This window comes from Paramacrobiotus metropolitanus, unplaced genomic scaffold, assembly GCF_019649055.1.
Source record: "Paramacrobiotus metropolitanus isolate TYO unplaced genomic scaffold, Prichtersi_v1.0 Parri_scaffold0000001, whole genome shotgun sequence".
Classification (NCBI taxonomy): Eukaryota; Metazoa; Tardigrada; class Eutardigrada; order Parachela; family Macrobiotidae; genus Paramacrobiotus; species Paramacrobiotus metropolitanus.
Window position 1 is genome coordinate 1,619,700 of NW_026570221.1, and position 19,425 is coordinate 1,639,124.

Below are 19,425 nucleotides of genomic sequence, written 5' to 3' on the forward strand. Positions count from 1 at the left end.
CTCCGATATGTTGGCGGTTTTCGTGTTGTACTTCGCTAGTCGCTACTACCTCTTTACGCGAGGTAGAATCCCAGGCAGGCGTTCTCTGACCTGTGTCGAAAAACGGTAGACGTTCTGGTTGAACTTATTTATTTCTTCAAAAATGACGTGATCCTTAAGGGGTACTGGATTACTAGAACTGAATTTTGTGTACTAATTAGTGCTGTAAGGTCAAAGCAAGCAATTCCGTTTTGGAGCGAACGCTTTGTGAAATGAATGTTACTCGTGGGTAGATTACTCGCCCCCGAGCGCCCAGTGCCAGATAATTGTATTTGAGTGTGAAATTATATATCAGTGTTGCTGAATCTTCTTTTTTACCGATTTCAGATTCTCGTGCATATTGCATGTACAGTACGTACCGGCACCTATACTCAGGCTAACTGAGCTATTGTTTATTCATTAAAATGCCCCGCCTTGTACAGCGTACCAATAACAGAAGTCAGAGAATACGATTCCAGTTCAGTTTGCTTATTAATCTCGCTTGCCAACGGCAAAACAGATTAATTTTAATCCTGATCTGAATACGCTCCCAGCTCAGCTGTGATCTTAATACACGACATCCAGCGCCAAATGATCTACCGTTCGTCAAGTATTGTTTGTTGGTCGGTGTCATGTTGCCCTAGAATATTGGTGCAGAAGCATTGAGGTTCATTTACATTTTACCCTATCTGCTGTTGTACGGCAATGGTGCGAACTGCGATAAAATCGCAATCTTTTCGACTTCCTTATTAGCCCGATTTACGCTAACACACCTCTTAAAATGACCTTTATTACTCATCTACTTTTTCTAAAGATGATTTTTTTGCTTCTGCAAAGCGCGGCTTCGTTATCGAAAACTGGTGCAGCTCCGTTCAAAGTGGAGATTGTCACATGGGGGCATGTGAGTCCACTATCGCTAGCAGCTATTGTTTATCATGGTCCACCAATAGAGACGGCTGTCGTCGATATGAATGCCAAATATAATGGATCAATCTATGCTTATCTAACTGTGCTGGTTAATTCGTCCATTGTGTCGTGCGACGATATGGTCTCACAGAGTGATGCTATAATATCCAACTGGTACTATCGAAGACGTACGGATGTCAATATGAGCGTTCTCATTGCAGCCGGTAAAATCGAAAGAAGTTATTCTTTCCCAGTGTGCAACATTTGATAGAAATATTATAATTGCAAATTTCATAGAATGTTTTACTGTGCTTTTAGTACAATTCTAAAATTATTCCGTAAAATCTGAAAATGTTACTAGAATCCGGTACATTTTATTTTTTCTAATGACAAAAAAATACTGGTTATGAGTACTTCTACTCATAGACCCATAGCCGTAATTGCTGCTAGTTTCAGGTTGCACGGAGATCTTCAATACAAATCGTTTGGTTGCTGAATGGAATCTTTTTGTGATGACCAGGTAATCCGCGCAATCACTGCATGCTACGGTCGCAATGTATTTATGGGCGTTGATTGACCTTTCAGTGTAGCAAGCGATGCCGTTCAGACCAACAAAGAAATCACCCCCACGTGGGTGTCCTCCTCTGTACTAACGACACAAGGCTATGCAGTCTTTCTGCGTAACCTGTTCCTCCGCTACAATTGGACAACAGTTTATATTGTCATGGAGGAGTCAGTTAACCTGGGCTACATTATCATTGCCCGTAATTTCTTTTCTCTTTTCAACAATATCCCCAATGCTCAGATCATTCGGCGAACCGTGCGCGAATTCAATGCATCCAGCTATGATGGTATTCTGGAGGAGTTCAGGAAGTGCTGTCGAGGTAATTTATTGCGTTACTGCATTCCCGCACAGTAAGATCTAGATCCCCTTACATCATCCGTACGGACCATATGTTGCTACATATGTACATATGCTGCTGCGTTAAATACGTGCATAGTTATACGAGTATTTTCGGCAAAACCTAACGTATTTTTTTGCTGCAGCGATGGTGTTCTTCGGACACGCTGTAAAACTGCGAACCTTTATGGTGAGCTACGCATAACGTGCACTGCCTTTGCTAAAAATTTCTTAAAGGGAAATGCTATTCACTAATTCTGGTATTCCCCTTTAGATAAGCGCCTATAAAGCTGGCTTGACCTCAGAAGAATACGTAAGCTTCGCATTTTGTCACTTCTCTGCATCGAGATGTCGCTGATTTTCTGGGCTTATTCAACCGAAGGTATATGTGGCGATGGGACAAGCATTTCCGTACGAACCGTTTGGTAACTACACATGGGAGTACGGTGATGCCAATGACGACATCGCCAAACAAGCTTACCAAAATCTACTGGTAGTGGAAATTTTTGACGCTACAATTCGTAATCCATCGAACGCGCTGCGACATAATTGGGAAGAAACGGCAAAAATCCAGTATAACTGCACAATCGGTTGGAATGACACAGTTCGTTAAAATGTTTTTATATTGATTGTTAAAAAGCGCATTTTGAATAAGTACATAATCAGTCGTCGTTTTCGTGTTTTAATGCAGCCGGTGCAACATGTGGCCGCATCATACAGTTCGGTGGAGTTGCTCTTCCAAATGGTAAATCAAACTCTTTTGAGGAATCTGGCTTTAACTACAGCGATGGAAAAGCGTTTGCTGCACTGTTGTTTAATCGTGCATTCAGCACCAGATTTTTAAGAATCGCATTCGACGAATTTGGCCAGCGACGTATTGCGTTTGTGGTAAAATCACTGAATCCCAGAACAAGCCATATGGAGGTGTGTAGGCTGAACGCTTGGGCGTGCTTACGACTTACTGTACATAATACGCAGCTGCGGCAATTATTGTTATAAATCTTTTTGTTCTGCATTTCAGACAGTAATGTTTGGGGATTATGGTAGTAGTGATATTCAAGAAAACGGCACAATTTACTGGGCAGGTAATGCCAACAATAGGCCTCCGCGAAACGAGCCGATTTGCGGATATTTAGGCAACAAAGGACCCTGCGCTGCCAAAGGTGACTTGGTCTCTGACCTTTACTAGCTTTCCAGTTGTTTGTGGAATTCCTTTGCACTTGATTATGGCTGGTTCAGTGAGTGGATTCGGCGCCGATTTTCAGATGAGTTAAGAGAAACCATCGGCATTGCCGTGGGGGTTTTGGTGGTTGTGTGCGGCATCATGGTTACCGTGGCTTATCGCATGTTTCGGTGCGTATTTCAAACCAAACAAAGCGTATGGTGCTCGTATCACGGTGGAAATTGCAAATCAGCAATTTGGACGAAGAATTATTTTGCAGGCAACGACTGCAGTCTGATTCGGAAGAATTTTCCTGGATTCTTGATTATAACCATTTAGTGCGTCCAGCTGCTCTGCGGTCAACAGAATCACCAACAGAACATAGTGTAAGAAAATGACAGAAAATGTCTGGTTTATATACAAAGCACTCTGAGGTATGAACTGAGCACATACTGAATGCTGTTTGATATGTACTACGAACACAAAGTTGGTTAGTCGCATAAGTCTAATAATTCTTCAGTACTCGGCGATGTATCTACCAGTGCAGCAAGCTGTCTGGATTTGTCCCATGCCACTGCTCGACAATGCTGTCATGGAGACTTTTAACACACCTTCCAGATCTACGGCTCGACTAATTCATGAGGTGAGCGGAGAACATTTCTGCCAACATTGCATACAGTTTTTGGGTTTCTTTAAATGTTTTCCAGCTGCGACATATTAGCTCAGACAACGTCAATGTTCTCCTCGGATTAAGCTTAGCGCTAAGTAAAACGCAATTACTGTTTGTTGCGCCGTTCTGTGACCGGGGCTCTCTCCATGACCTTTTCGATTTGCAAAACCGCTTGGACATGGACCTACAAAATTCGTTAGCTGTGGATCTTATTCGAGTCAGTAACGGTTAAAAACTTTTTCATTTATCGGCGTCCTTCTATGAACCCGACTGCCGTTAATTCAAAATGTAGGCCATACATTTCATCCATACCAAGACGTCTCTCCGTCACCACGGCCAGTTAACGCGACGGGTGTGCCTTATTGACCGGCACTTCACCTTGAAAATTGCTAAGTTCGGTTTCACAGCACTGTCACAGAAACTGTGTGGCCGTGCGGTATGGATGCAGCATGATAACCCAATGAAGCTGCTCTGGACTGCGCCTGAGTTATTACGAGACTCTAACCATAGTCCAAACAAGGCGATGGACATCTACAGCATCGGCATTCTTTTGTACGAGATCTTCACGCTGCGCTGTCCCTACGAAAATTCCCGACAAGCATCTGGAAACCTAGAAAATAACGGTAAAATAAGGACTTTATAAAGTTCGATATGCAGAGTAAATAAACGCGCAGTAGTACTTTAGCCAAAAACCATTCTCTACTATTTGATCATTCAACATTAATCAAAGTTCATTCAACGATTAAAAGCGGAATCATTAATCACTCACATCGGGAGTATGTACGTCTTCTTGCATTAGCTCAAAAAGTAATCGACGCCATCCGAAACGGGAACTCTCCGTATCTGCGACCAACAGCTGACCATCCAACGAAGCAACTCAGCATGATAATGCATACCCTACAGAAGTGTTGGAATGAACAGCCGGCACTTCGCCCGGATTCATCCAACCTTCTCAATGATATTACCAACAAAATGGATACGGCTTTCAACCATAATACTTCGTTCTTCGATAATATACTACACCGAGTGAAGAAATACGCAGACGCTCTAGAAGACGAGGTCTATAATCGCACTGTTGAGCTACAGACTGAGCGGAAGCGCTGCGATGAGTTGCTGTGCGAAATTCTTCCGCGCATAGTCGCCGAACGCCTTCGAAATGGAGGAAAGGTCGAACCCGAATACTTTGAAAGTGTAACTGTGCTATTTTGTGATGCACATGGATTCGAAACCCATGTCGTGGACCTGCGGTCACCGGTCGCTGTCACGGGGTTTCTGAGCAAACTGTACTTTGCTTTCGATCCCGTTGTTAAAGGTTTTAATGCCTACAAGGTGGAAACAGTCGCTAGCTCGTATCTTGTATGTAATGGTGGACACAGTCACACAGGAGAGCACAAACATTGGTATTTGAATATTGTTTCGCTCTACAGGTAGTCAGCGGACTGCCAGTTAAAATCGGCACTCACGGGAATGAGATTGCCTCTTTAGCATTAGCGCTGAGGAAAGCGTTTACGGTATTTGTGGAGACCGATGGTCTGCAGTTTATTGGCGGCGTGCATACCGGTAACGCAGTACTTTAGCTCGATTTGCCGATTAGTACGCTTGATGTTTATTTTATGGCATGTTTAGGACCATGCGTTGCTGGAGTTGTCGGCCATGTCAATCCTCGCTACTGCTTGTAAGTAAATTAGTTATAACAACTTTGCTGAATTAGAAGCACGAAAAAGAAACTGCTTTACTTACAGATTCGGCGATACAGTGAATACCGCTTCGCGAATGCAAAGCCAGAGCCTTCCAGGTCATATTCAGCTCAGTGCGGAAACTGCTGACCTCCTTCGCAGCGTTGCGCGTCCCGCTTATGAAATTAAGGAGCGCGGGAATATAGACATTAAGGGAAAGGGCTTGCAGACGACGTACTGGTTACATGGAACAAGCACTGCGAAGCTACCTTAAACTGCCAGTGCACTTTGCTACTGTTCTACTGGCAACTGCTTTCCATAGCTCAAAACTGCTGGAAGACATTCGGATTTCTGAATACTAACAGCATGTTCTTTGCTCTGTTTAAGAATTTCTTATTTTGCAATAAATGATGTACAACATGAGTGCTTTTAATTTGCTGTATTGCATTTGACTGTGTGATGTACCATGGAATTTTCTCAAAGTATTAATGGTAAAAGTGCATTTCACAATAGCATTTATTGCTTGTAGTTGTGTTGTTTCAATCAACTTGATGTGGTAAATTATACCGTTCAGAACGCATGAGAACGCTCTTGGAAACTGCGTGCATGAAGACGGGGACACATATTTTAAATAGAAAACCGAACATATTTTAAATAGAAAACCTTTATTGTTGTACTTCTATAGCTGATTTAATTGCATGATCGGAAACCATATAGCCGGATTACAGGAAAGCATACTTGGCCGTGACGAGCAGTCAGGCCTTCCGGCATCCCGTGAATAATCCCTGCTGACTGATCGATTGCATACGGATCGATACGCCAATGTAAAACCCGGTACATACTGTATATTATGCGTCAGCAACCATACTCGTAATCCTTCTCTGATTAGAACAGACCAGCAGTGCACACGTCATAAGATCTGTGTTTTAGCGACCTAATATCGCATTGATCTTTCGAACAGACTGGCATCCCAACAATTTGCAGCTTTGCGGAATTATTCATGGTAGACAGTGAAAATTACGATCGCCCGTTGGCGCAGTATATTCCTTGTCCAACTTCGGACAACGGAATGGCAGCAAAAGCTTGCCAGTCGGAAGGTGCGTCGACGGCAAGCGCTTGTGAGCCAGCAAAATCCGACGCTGAAAATGCGTTACAACGAATCCATTTCAATCGGCGCTACTTTAGAAGCATCGGGGGCACCATGACCGTTACAGCCGCTGTAAGTGCTAGCTTTATAGACTTGAGAATATTATCATTAAGCTGTATATTAATGTTGGCATTATGCTTACATACGAATTTGTAAAGTTTGGTTATCGATTTCTTTAGCGATTGTCAAGAAGAGAAAAAACTTCTGAAATGTCTTTCTTTGCTTTTAATAATGCACATACAGGTGTTTTAACTGTTAAGATTTTTTTCCATAGCATTCGCAAGGTGTAGTTTCCAAGCTGCATTAGTGCATTAGCCGAGTAGCCTCTCCGGTATGCCAATGAATCAATCTGTCCAGTGTGCATTTTCCCAGTTAATGATAACATCAACGTAGCGCCATTTTGCTAGAGTAGTCTACAGGATTTTTGCTAATGACAGAGCTCGCCGAATATATTTCAGGTCTGCGGAATGATTGCAACACTGCTGTACGAGTTGGGACTTGATCGACATTATTATTGGCCATGGGATAGGAATCGTTGGGAATTGTACGAGTATGCTGTCCTTGCATCATGGCTGTATTTAGCAGTTTTCGTCGTATTCGTCGGATTTTCCGCACATAAAAAGCTTCGGATCGGCGAATCAACCATGGATTTCATTGTGAGCACATCTCTCGCAGATACATAATTTTATGGAATCGCCGCCACCCTTCATTAAACTCAGTATACATTTAATTTTTTATTACGTCAATTTTATTATTACTTATGCTAGAAGTAGGTTTAAATCGACACAACTTTTGTAAAGTGTGGCGGCATGCTGAAGCTATTAATTTTTGCAAAGAGAAGAAAGACGGATGTAGAAGTTATTTGCAGGTGGCTGGACAGTCTATTTTGATGTTTCTGCTAATATGTCCTTTACCAACTTTGGCGACTTGCTTGGCTATAAAAGGGGGGTACACATACGGGAACAATAACGCGGCATCGGTGGCCAGCTATGTAGGTGACAGCTGTTATATTGCAATCCTGTACCGAAATTGGTAAAATGAAAATTATTTACGTTTTAATATCTGTAGCTGTTAAGATGCGATATGTCGATCCTTTTGCACATTTTGAATCGAAATCACCGAATCAGACAGTTTGCTGTTTACTTATTAAAAAACCGTAAAACCAGTAACAGCACATACAAGATTTTATAAATTTTACCGGCTGAAATTTTTAGGCTTTTGCATTCCTGGAAAGCATCGCTTTGTTTGTCACTGCCGCCGTCACCTATCTTCACCTCATAAAACAGTATCACGCTCCAGCTTTTGATTGAAAAGCAGATCGAGATCTGACATGGCTCCTGCACACTTGGCTGATCAAAATAATCGTAGTCAAGCAACAATGAATTTGGCTAGTCTTAACGTTATCGATTACTATGTGTGGATATTGCAAATCAGTATTTAAGTTATAATCTGAAAATTGCCTTGATGTACATGCTGTTATAAACACCTTTTCAGTATACAGTTTCCTGTCTATGCTTGTCGGTATTACTACGGTATGCAAATACGTAGCTCACTCGCCGACGTTGCCGTCATGACACTTTACTGTTAGTTCGTCTTTTTGATTCTGCTCATCGCTTTGAAAGTGCGCATATACATTTTGTGCTGGCACCACGAGAGAACTTGCTCGCATTTTTTTGAAACATATTATGCCGAGCGGCGTTCTGTAACACCAGTGTGGACTGGATACGGTTAAGCGGTTAACCAGTGTGGATTAATACGATTTGGATACGGTTAAGTGTGATCTGAATTAAAACATGCCACCTAAAAACGAGATTTCTTGATCTGAATAATTGATGCTAGTATAAGCTATTGTGAGTTGTAACTGAATGTACAAAACGGTACATAAACAGAGTACAGTGCCATAATTTAAAGAGCCTTACGGTGCAACTGTCCGCACCGAAAAGGAACCGTGCTATCGGGATCTTGCAAAACGCCATTGTTGACCGAGCCTTTAAGCTTACGCTTCAACAGTAGTTTGTACCGTCGACTGAACATAAAAGTGAATGCAGTAGACAAGGAAAAAACATATACACGTTTCTGCTTGCAGGCAACGGGCTGCGTTTGTTTTTGTATTTACCATTAGGAGCCGGTATGACATACGAACTCTGCGTGTGCGCAAAACCTTGAATGAAGAAATGAGCAAATTATAAAAATTTGCAACTGCAGTTAATGGATTGCTTGATCGGAGACCATATATCCGGGATACCAGGAAATACTTATTTTGATAGCTGCGAGAAATAACCCTTCCGGTATCCCATGAAAAATTTGTGCAGCGTGATCGATCGCAAGTAGATCGATGTGTTTAGGTACATCGATTCTGTATCAATTGATTCGGTATAGTACTGTGCTGTGTTGGTAAACGTCCGCATTAAGTCTGGAATTGTATCACATGATACCACGACCTCCGTTTGACGCGCTCAGCTCTCGAGCAAACTGCATCATCCTGTTGTAATTATGATGATTGTTTGCGTTTTCGTGGAAGTATCTCAGTAAGCGTGAAATTCTTGATACAAAAACTTGATGTAGGAAAATGATGGCAAAAGTTTGCCAAGCGGAAGGCGTGCCGATTATTTGTGATGCTGGATCGCCAAAGTCAGACATATCGCCAGCTGCAGCTGAAAAAGCAGCACACAAACTGCAGCTTAACAAGCGCTATTTTACAAGCACTGGAGGCATCTTGACCGATATTGCCTTGGTAAGCGTGCAGATGCTTTGCTGTCGTAACAGTACAATGTTTGGATTTTCGACCGGGATGGTCAACAATCGGCTAGCTATCACGAATTTACAGATAACGACAACAGACAGCAGCATGAACTGCAACAAGAGATGTAGCATGCAGTTAATGACTTTTTTTTCTATGCATAATATGTATAAGCTAAATTTGCGTTATACTGTTATGAACACTTTTCAGTTCTCCGGTATTGTGGCAACATTTTCATTTGAATTGGAAAAATTGGAAACAAATCCGAGGTTTCGCTGGGAATTGTACGAGTATGCGGTTCTTGCATCATGGTTGTATTTAGCAGTTTTCGTCGCATTCGTCGGATTTTCCGCACACAAAAAGCTTCGGATCGGCGAATGTGCCATGAATTTTATTGTAAGTGCAATTACTTGTACTTGTATTCACGGTTAGTTGAACGCTGCCGCTACCACGATTCGTTAGCGAACATTTTTTCCATATCCATAGTACATACGTACGTACATAATACTCGTACGTGCTTACTCTCGTAGGGACAAAACTACGTACATTTTTTTGTGCGCTTACTGAAATCCTTGCAGTAATAGGCGTACAGCAAGTCCTTTGTCATCTAATAATTTTTTGCAGGTAACTGGACAGTCTATCGTTTTGTCGCTGTTAATATCCTGCCTAACATTCGCCTTGACTTTGGGAAGTGTACAAAATCCGGATCCAGGTTTTTCTGTCGCACCAAGGGCGGCAAGTTGTGTAAGCGACACTCCTTTTCCAGTTTCAACAGGACCCGACTTAAGGGTCATTTTACCGTGATAGCCGCACTACTCTGTATGTACAAAATGCGATTAGTTTTTGATGGTAAAGTTTTTCTTAGGCTTTTGCGTTCCTGGAAAGTCTCGCTTTGTTCTTCACTGCCGCTGTCACCTATCTCCATATGACGAAACGGTATCATGCTCCGGCTTTCGATTGAGAATGAATTTGATATCTACTGTTGGCGCTAAATGTTCGCGTCACTTTGCGGTGACAAATCATCAATCTGTTTATGGCTATTGCTCTTAAGGGTTTTTTTCTGCTAATCTTTCGCAGCTCGATTTTTGCCAGAACTCTATGATTGCTTCATAAAGCCTTCATTCATTGTGCTTTCAAAATTAAGAGCATGTAAACCTGGTTATTTTGCTCATAAGCGTGAATAATGTATTGAAGAATGATATTAATCCTAGACAGCATTTGCGCTACAAATCTTTTATTACATATTACATGTATCTGTTGCGGATGATTGTTTCATTGTTTTCCGTTGTTGGCTACAGAATGTGCTTACAGACTACTATTTCATATATGTTTTACGTGAGTAAGAATTACACATTACAGAAAATTGGTACTCAAGGTTAAAGTGCTGAATGTAACACGTTTGTTAATTCGGTCTGTATCTAATTATGGCATTGTATTCGTAAAATGATTTTAACATTTCTTTTCTTTTGCGAATATACATAGTACACCCGAACATCCGTACCGAAAAACGGGAAAATGATATTCGATTCAGCGGGTACCTTGCGTACAGCAACGTATATGAAAGCAGCGATCTCTGTGCCGTACTAGATCCTGTCACACCCACGATTCGTCAGCAAGATTATAATCGCACTACCTGTTAGTATAGATAAAAAATGCAACCAAATTTAAGCATGAACCACCCGGAATTCGAGTGGCCACTTGATCAGCGTTTGAACGGAAGCAGACAGACGCTGCGTTTAATTTGTAAATTGCAAACTTTATAAATTTGGCAGTTGACAGCTAAAATGACACCAATTACACTGATACGATGTTTCAGAGCTGCCCTGATCGCACTTGTAATAACATACTTATGTGTTCCGGTGATCGGCGTAAACCGCAAAATTCTTACGTTTTCCGGGCGACAATGGTCTGTTCGCAATCAAACTCAAGCTGGTCCCGGTCCCAACAACTGGGATGAAACCAACATGTTTCTCGATAACAAAGGTCACCTGCATCTGAAAATTACCAATCGCAACGGAAATTGGTCCTGTGCGGGAGTCGCTGGCATCGAACGCCTGGGATTCGGTCGTTATCAGTTCCAGATTGAAGGGCGTATCGACCGGCTGGATAAGAACGTTGTTCTGGGATTATTCAACTACCCCCCGCGCGACGTCGGTCCTGACACAACCAATGAGATCGACATTGAATACGCTAAATGGGGGAACGCCAACGCCAAAACGGGAAATTTCGCGGTGTGGCCATCCGCCTCGGGGAGGAAACAGACATCGTATCGGTTTGATGCGACGCTAACAGGATCGTACACGACGCAGTCGTTTATATGGCGCAATGACACGATTTTGTTCAGTGCGCAACATGGACATCAGAATAATAACCGGCTAAATGAATACGCTAGTTGGAGTTTTGCACCGGCAAGTTCACTGGATATTCCACAAAATCCCATGCCGGCGATGATGAATCTCTGGTTGTTCAAGGGTGCACCACCGAGCGATATCCGCGAAGTCGAAATTGTAATTCATTCTTTCAGCTTTATCCCCTTTTAGAACATAGTAAGATAACGGAATTTGTTTCCGAAAAAACACTGATGCAAGAGTACTGGTACAACAATAAACATCAACACACTTTGCCGTATCAAAATTCTGACGGAATCGTTTTGCAGTTTTCGCTACCAAACTGGAGCAATCCGCTGTTGGTGTATTGCGTGTTTTGCGAACTTAAGTGTTTTGCGAACATGTGTATTTTCAGTTTTCTTGAGAACGCAACGCGGTGATTTCTTGACCATGACAATTTTAGAATAATTTATATATGATATGTGGACAAAATATCATGAGAGAGCTATTAATTTTTAGACAACCAACCAAGACGAGTCTGCGACAAGGAACATTTTTATAATTCCTTCATGGTAGACAGCGTTTCGCCCACATGTCTGATTTTCTGTAACATTGTCACCGATGCAGCTTTTAAAAGAAAATTTCAGAAAATAGTGCAAAGCTGGGGCGTAATTTCGAAATACATTACGTGTAACTTACACAAGTTCGGCTATCTGTTAGAAGAGACAAATATGACCGGTTAGTGGAGGTAGTACCAGTCGCTTCAAACGGCATAACAAGTACAACGGCTATACTGAAGTAGTTTACGTACCAAGTACAGTAAAGTTAGCAGCAACAGCTCTTTTCTTTGGAAACCGGTTACCACATCATCAGCCTAAGGATAGTTGCAACGTCCCCGTGTTCTCTCGTTTCCATTAACATTAGTGCAATGGCATGGTGTGTCACACGGATTTTGAGCTCCTGGTCCACAGATACGGCCACTACTCATACATTTTGGCGCTGAAAATATAGTTTTCATCACCTAGGCTGTTCGAAATTATTATTATTTACAGCTAATTTAATGCCGTAATAAAAAACAAAAACTTACAAGAGTATCATTCACAAAAACTCATTATTATAATTATCTTGTATTTCTTGCAGACGGTTTGCAACTTTGTAATTTTAAACGGATAACTCTCTGAATTTCCGTCGCGGAATTTATGCGAATGTGCAGACTAGACACGTGCAAGTTTACCCCCGCGGCAGAAGTGCTAATCTAAGACCGGGTCTGTTTGGATTATCACATCCGACACCGGCACGTGCATCAAGCAGCATGTGCCAAATTCTCTCAAGTACGGGAGGTACAAGTGCCGTCTGGCGAAAAATCTTCGGAAACTTGAAAAGTTTGTTAAACAATATTTCTATCAATGTACAGGTACGAAAACAACTTTGAAAACTTGGCTATGTCAAATTTTTATATTTCTTTATATGTTCCATTTTCTTACGCTGCCACATTCACTCGTACTGCTTTTAATTAACAACTGTTACAGCAAACGACAAAATGCAACGCAAACGTACTAGCTCTAGTCTGTCCATGTACAAAAATATATGCACTTCTACAACCATGCTCAACATAAATAATTAGTTAAATGCTGTATAATATCATATGTATGCTACTAATAACGACGATTGCTACGCTCCAAGTACCTGCTTTGAAAGCATGTTTATTGTATTCCGCAAAGGTTAAGAAACTAAACAGATGCACGTTAGAGCAATGACGTTAGAGAAATCAAGCTTTGCAGAGCTGTATCAATCAAGCTGTAATCAAGCTGTTTTGCAATCAAACTGTAATACAAGTACTGTAACTACGAGCGTACGATTACTGGATTATAAATGTGCATAGTGTATGTACATACCCGCATTCGACCTTGCAAGATTATAATATGCATGTGCTGCTTGGAATCGGAAAACCATCATGAGGAAAGCCACAGAATACAAAAGCGCCAGTGTTTTCATTGTTCCTTTGCCAGTATAAAAAATAGATGTACCAAGCCAGAAATATAAATAACACTTTGTTAATATTTTATAACTATTTTATTTGTACACAAGAGGTCAACGCCTATAACTAACTGTTTGTTGCGAATGGAAATAAACTTCTTTTTTTTTCACTGGCGTAAATGAGTAACGTATATACACAACAATTTACGCTAAATTAAAACTGCACTGCACGATCAGGTTTAGAATTACCAAACTTCAGGAAAATCTTTGCACTGAAATACTCTACAGTTACGACTTACGAGTACACCGCTACAATACCGGGTAAGACAATTATGAATACGTTTTTTTCAGCGCACACCTCCTGTAATACTGCTTTTACTTAGTACATTTCCGGTTTTTAATGGATTTAAAACTGCATGTTGATTACTTTCAAGGACACGGTCGTGCATGCGAGTATGGCTGCAGGGAAACTTACACATTACTCAGTACGTATCGCCGAAATCTGAGAATCAACAAGAAGAATTCATTAACATCCTGCTTTTGTAATGCAAAGCGCTCATGCGGTTAGTGTAGTTCTATTGCACAATTAACCATAATGGTAAAACTGTAAATTTTAATGACGCTTACCTGCAATTATTTCCACAGCAAATGTATACCCATCAGCTGCTGTTGTTGATAGTCTTCTGCGCCATTCTTACGGACTGTTTTTCTCACGCTGACAACGGTAAGAACATAAAAATGGGCTGATTGCCATTTCGTTGAACTGCATAAATTAAAGTAATATCCAGATGATGTGCTGCAGACAACACCGGCATTATTTATGCCCAAGCCAAGAAATGCGTCAAAAAGCTGTGCGGACCAGGATACGAGAATCCCTGTGCGGCACCGTGTAAATGCTGCGCAAAGGGCACAACAAATCGCGGACGCTGTTGTTTCACCCCGTCATCCAGCGCGGCCGGGGAAAATTACTATTCACATGGATTAAGTTATGTGCATCCATAAAATATGTTGGAAAATACCTTATGTTCGCCATGGTATTTGTATTTAATCAAGCTATCGAGACGAACCATATTTCACTACATTTTTGTCATCTCTGTATCAAATTTTACGTCTCTTCCGGTTTCCAGAGTATGTGCGTCATTTGAGTAACTCTCATGAACAACTCATAATACCATGTATTGCTGGTTGTAAATAAACTGCAGCACCCAAATGTATATACACTGTCTCCTTGTCAAAATCAAAATGTTTATCTTAAGACAGGCATTTTATAAACAACAGTTCGATGTTATTCACGCAATATTTATGTTGAGATAACAGTTTAGCTCAGTTTCGTTCAAAGAATGTCAAAATTCAGGCTTGCGGTAAGTATTTACCGCAAACCTGCAGGTATACGCAAGGACGTTTAAATTAAAAGTCTAGATCTGGTGTGATCGGTGTACTTTATCAATTTGATGATGCTTTACCAATATATATATTGATAATAATATATGCAAGAATATATTGGTCACGATATTATTAGTAAAACTAACCAAAAGTTTGTTCTGAATAAAGTCTTGTTTGAGTATGTATGTATTTAAATAGAATGCATTTGGCTAGAGCAGCGGAGGGCGGCCGGCATAGCACGCGTTGTATGAGTAAGTGAAAACGACTTCCGCAGTCAAAAAGTCCGGTATTGTTTGTATTTCTAGCAGTACTGAATTTACCGGTAGGGTTACTTGTATTCTGATGCAATCCGGAAAACTGCAGTAATGTACAAATGCTGTAACATAATTATTCGTAGGTTTTTCTCCAAGACAGAAATGCTAATCTGTACAAAAGAATTTTTATCTCTAAATCTTTTATGAATTATCGTACGTTAAGTACACCAAACCTGCACAATCTGTATCTGCAGAATTACAAAATTAATAATTATCATAGCTATGGAGCTATGAAATTTATTATGTCCAGCCGGAGCATTGTTGTACATCAGGCTAAATTTGTGATAATAATTTAAGCACTTTTGCTAGAATGTGCTACCCATGTCTGCAGACATTGAACACGAGAAAAACACGTTTGCACATTCGCGTGCTAACAAATTACGGCTTTAACCAAATAACCATGAACTTATAATGCGACAGCTAAACTGAAACGATCACGTGTATTAAAGATGGTAGCAGTGGTGTGCTTGTCTGCTTGACAACTCCAGTAATTTACTAAGCGCGATTGAAACAAAACAATGCGAATGATTCCGTAACGTTGCTATGTACTGGTATATATTTCCCATGGTATCGCCGCGTCTTCACGGAAGTGGAACTTTCCTTATTGGTTTGCAGGCAAAAACAACACAAAAACTGGCAACTAATTTCCTAAAATTCTTCCACAATGGTTTAAATGTCATAGATAGCTCAGCAAGTTGTTTCCCAATTCGAAGCTGCACTTTTAATAAAAACTACGGCTGATCTCTTAATACATAATTTGCATTTTCGCATCTACGATTCTGACAACTCACAGTATTACCACAGTCGGTATCGGTGTTACATGTCTGTGCTACCTTTCCGTGCCAAAATAATGGCAACACCGGTTCAGTTCTGTATGGCGATGATCATCATTTGGGCACTTTCATCGACACACTGGAGGTTAATCTATGGGCAAAATCCTTAAGTGCCTGGAACTGGTAAGTCAGCCGATTAAAGGTAGACCGTTTATTGAACAAAAAAAACCCTCTTACTTATTCATACTCGTGGAAGATTCGCATTATAGTAGATAATAATTAACTGGGATGTAACTTCAGGCTCTAGGTAACCTAGGTTGATTACACTGTTTTGCTTAAATCTTAAAATCTGTTAGCAGGAAAACATTACTTACTAAAATCACCATTAATGATTATGTACAGTAAACGTGCTGCAATGAGTGGAGTCAGTGAATTTGTAGCCAAGCACGTTAATATGCATCGCTGTTGCTGTAACTATGGCATAAAATAACCGTAAGGTCAGTTTTTACTTTCGTAATTCGTGCACTGCTGGGTTTTCTGGTTGGTTTACTTCTATTGTTTGGTTCGGACTTAAGACTTCTTTACATCTGACACGTAAGCAATATTAACACATTGAATCGTGTTGCAGATGATGGTTTAATAAACTATCAAAATTGCCGTTTACGTTTAGCCGATTAGCACCATCCTGCCATCGAGCAAAATGTGGTCCGGGCAATTTGAATCCATGCTCCGGAAACATGTGTATTTGCACAAATATTTATGGTTCTCCCAAAAGTCGTGGTTACTGCCGTTGGAAGGGATAGTACAAACACGATATTAAAGCTATAATTTCTGTATTTCTTTCGCATTTGTACATTAATTGCGTCCATATTCAGGTTATGGCAGTGACTCTTTTCGGTGGAATAAAAAATGTACGTTGTACGCGTCTAATGCAGTTTTCATGATCAGAAGCGACATTTAGCTAAATCGATCATGCAAATGTAAGCTTATTTAACTTTTAGAAGTCTATTCGGTACTTCTGCGAACTTTAATAAAAAAGGGACTCTTCAGCGATGAGTCCGATACATGTATCTGTGAAAACATGGCACGTCTTTAGATATGCTTTTACTGCTTCACCGGAGTGAAAATAAGGGAATAAATTATAATTTCCGTTTCCTGAGCATTACTCGGCGGCATTCCTTTGTACAACCACAGGATCATCATGACCGGCATTGGACTTTCAGGAATATCCAGTGCGCTTGAGGATGAAAATCTCCATTAAACCTACTCCTCAAGCCGGCTGTTATTTTGGTATCCATGTTGAGAACTAATTGTAAACGTTTCGTTTCGTTGAGAACTAAACGTTTCGATACACTATCGTTTCGCCACGTGACTCGCCATGACTGCGTTCTATGTGATCCGGGCAAGGTCACATCAAACCGGTGAAAACTGCGGTTCCTTCCCGCCGCTGATGGCCATACGACAAAACCGCCGGTTCTCGCGTTGCCCCGTCCAGAATTAGTGGGTTCAGTGTCTCGTTTGATAAACTGCTGCCATCTACTGCTAAACAGATTGGTGTCTTTAGTATAATTATTTTGATAGAGTTTGACAGTTGCCGTACCCTACTCTGACGCCATGTTCTCACCATTTACTTGTATGTCGGCCCAATAAACAGTGTTCTTGTCGGGCTTCTAATCAGATGAGCCGGGAAGTTCCTGATGTGACTCATTCATATCCGATTCCGGCCTGGTTAACTGTGCGTAGATTTTGCAGGATATTTTTGGTTCAGCTTTGTTGTGCGACAACTATCTATTTATCTGTTCCGCCAGCGCAACGTTAAACGCTTAAAAATTATGGATTTTCACACTAACAACCATCAGGATATTAACATGCAACCAAACACAGATTGTCCATAAACATGCATGACCATTGATCGTGACCTTTAATAATTATTTCGATTCTGTCTACAGTCAAACCCCCAGGGGCCATGGATTAAAATTTCCCGACCAACGGTACTTAAGAGAATGAATATTTTACGTAAATTTTACAGTAATATCCCTTTTGTGCACAGCACAAACCGGGATGATCGCACAAAGTCACAACATTTGCAACATGCAAACGATAAAATGCGCAATTACAGAACTTGTTTATAATTCTAAAAACACGAATTGTATTAATTACCAGAACCCCTCTGGAAAAATTGCAATTAAAGCATAACAGGATGAAAGCGAATAAACTCCCAGGAGCAAAAAGTTAGCATCGAATTCATGTTTTCTCCGTCATTCTTGCATTGGAAGATCATTATGTATTTATTCCGGTTTGTACCCATACGGACCTGCAAAAATTATTTTCTATTACAGTCAACGTCGCGCAGGTCTTGAAACATTCCTGTGCCATACGATCTGCACCACTGACGTACCTTCACATAAACAATGCATAACCAAACCCCTGTAGAAACGCAAATGAAGAAACGCAAATGCAGTTCAATGTCATAAAATATTTGTAAATGAATTTAAGTACTATACATACATCTGTCCAGCTTGCCTCCTTGTTCTTTTCTCGTTCATCCGCCGGCGGTTCGGGGCTGTACTTCATCCATGCCGGGTACACCGTACATCCCGCGCTGAATTTTTCCGCCGCCGCCACCTCCCGCAGACCCTGTTCCCACACCCCAGCATCTCCGTTGACGGGCAGACAAACCAGAAAACCTCTCCCGACGTCTGCGGCTCCCCAATGGCGATGGCCGTTGCGAAGCTGACCTCACGGGGCAGCCGCACCTGCTGCTCCTGGGGGATCTTCTCCGTATGCTTGCCCACGGTAATCAATCCGTTGGGAATGGAGTGCAGCAGGGTGCCTTCCAATTGCCCGGCATCCTCACTGCCGGCGATTTTAAACCAACGCAATACTCCGTCCCGACTCAGTACGGCATCATAGCGTTTCCAGCTTTCCCCGAACCAGCGCGGTTTATAGTACAACAGCGGACCCTTGCAGACGACATCGGTTATCGTCTCGTAGCCACTCTCCAGTGTCGCCTCCGATGACGCGGCAATGGATAATGTTGATGACTTCAAGTGAGCCTAGATCGGAGACCGCGGACATACGGCGCGGTGAATCGCGCGGTTGTCGCAAGGAAACGATGCTGGATTTGCGGGAATGTGCCGGACTACTGTTTCCCGAATGGAGATTGATAACGGCCGACATCTTCCGCGGTTGGTCGCGGTGCATTAAGCGGATGGCCGAGTCGGTACTGGACTTTCGGGAATGTGCCGGGCTATTAACCGCCTTCTCCACCATATCGGACATTCGTTAAAACGGTTTGAAAGGTAGAAAATCTAAGCACTAAAACAATGTTGGTTTTATGAGAATTACACTTCTGTGAATAAATGATGTAAGTGCAAGCAGTGTGGAATAGTTTGCCGGAGTTTCAGTGCGAGCACGAGTGAGTCAGTGCA

The 19,425-nt window shown here is 41.5% G+C and overlaps 5 protein-coding genes, 1 long non-coding RNA gene and 1 pseudogene across 6 annotated transcripts; 6 read left to right on the top strand and 1 right to left on the bottom strand.

Annotated features, from left to right (window-relative positions):
• Positions 1–1,100: 1,100 nt before the first annotated feature.
• Positions 1,101–1,571, top strand: LOC129596263 (uncharacterized). Its single transcript, XR_008691448.1, has 3 exons — positions 1,101–1,148; positions 1,381–1,444; positions 1,510–1,571. It is a non-coding gene; the product is annotated as an uncharacterized LOC129596263 (long non-coding RNA).
• A 77-nt stretch (positions 1,572–1,648) lies between these two features.
• LOC129592960 (atrial natriuretic peptide receptor 1-like) lies at positions 1,649–3,889 on the top strand. Its single transcript, XM_055489161.1, has 11 exons — positions 1,649–1,808; positions 1,972–2,015; positions 2,100–2,138; positions 2,208–2,429; positions 2,517–2,629; positions 2,671–2,749; positions 2,847–2,988; positions 3,091–3,178; positions 3,268–3,373; positions 3,508–3,630; positions 3,695–3,889. The coding sequence occupies exons 1-11, from the start codon at positions 1,649–1,651 to the stop codon at positions 3,887–3,889; spliced, it is 1,311 nt and encodes a 436-aa protein (XP_055345136.1).
• Positions 3,890–4,545: 656 nt separating this feature from the next.
• LOC129593049 (receptor-type guanylate cyclase gcy-13-like) lies at positions 4,546–5,607 on the top strand. Its single transcript, XM_055489263.1, has 4 exons — positions 4,546–5,013; positions 5,085–5,168; positions 5,235–5,332; positions 5,400–5,607. Exons 1-4 carry the CDS (start codon positions 4,546–4,548, stop codon positions 5,605–5,607), a joined length of 858 nt encoding a protein of 285 aa, XP_055345238.1.
• A 620-nt stretch (positions 5,608–6,227) lies between these two features.
• On the top strand, positions 6,228–8,274 carry LOC129593634 (uncharacterized). Its single transcript, XM_055490437.1, has 4 exons — positions 6,228–6,552; positions 6,939–7,136; positions 7,349–7,471; positions 7,695–8,274. The coding sequence occupies exons 1-4, from the start codon at positions 6,334–6,336 to the stop codon at positions 7,788–7,790; spliced, it is 636 nt and encodes a 211-aa protein (XP_055346412.1). The 5' UTR covers positions 6,228–6,333; the 3' UTR covers positions 7,791–8,274.
• Positions 8,275–8,851: 577 nt separating this feature from the next.
• Positions 8,852–10,467, top strand: LOC129594502 (uncharacterized). Its single transcript, XM_055491588.1, has 5 exons — positions 8,852–8,967; positions 9,046–9,214; positions 9,431–9,616; positions 9,845–9,964; positions 10,086–10,467. Exons 1-5 carry the CDS (start codon positions 8,909–8,911, stop codon positions 10,179–10,181), a joined length of 630 nt encoding a protein of 209 aa, XP_055347563.1. The 5' UTR covers positions 8,852–8,908; the 3' UTR covers positions 10,182–10,467.
• Positions 10,468–10,944: 477 nt separating this feature from the next.
• On the top strand, positions 10,945–11,814 carry LOC129581029 (beta-glucanase-like). The gene has a single exon (XM_055471864.1). It carries the CDS (start codon positions 11,005–11,007, stop codon positions 11,758–11,760), a length of 756 nt encoding a protein of 251 aa, XP_055327839.1. The 5' UTR covers positions 10,945–11,004; the 3' UTR covers positions 11,761–11,814.
• Positions 11,815–17,847: 6,033 nt separating this feature from the next.
• Positions 17,848–19,425, bottom strand: LOC129597832 (uncharacterized; annotated as a pseudogene).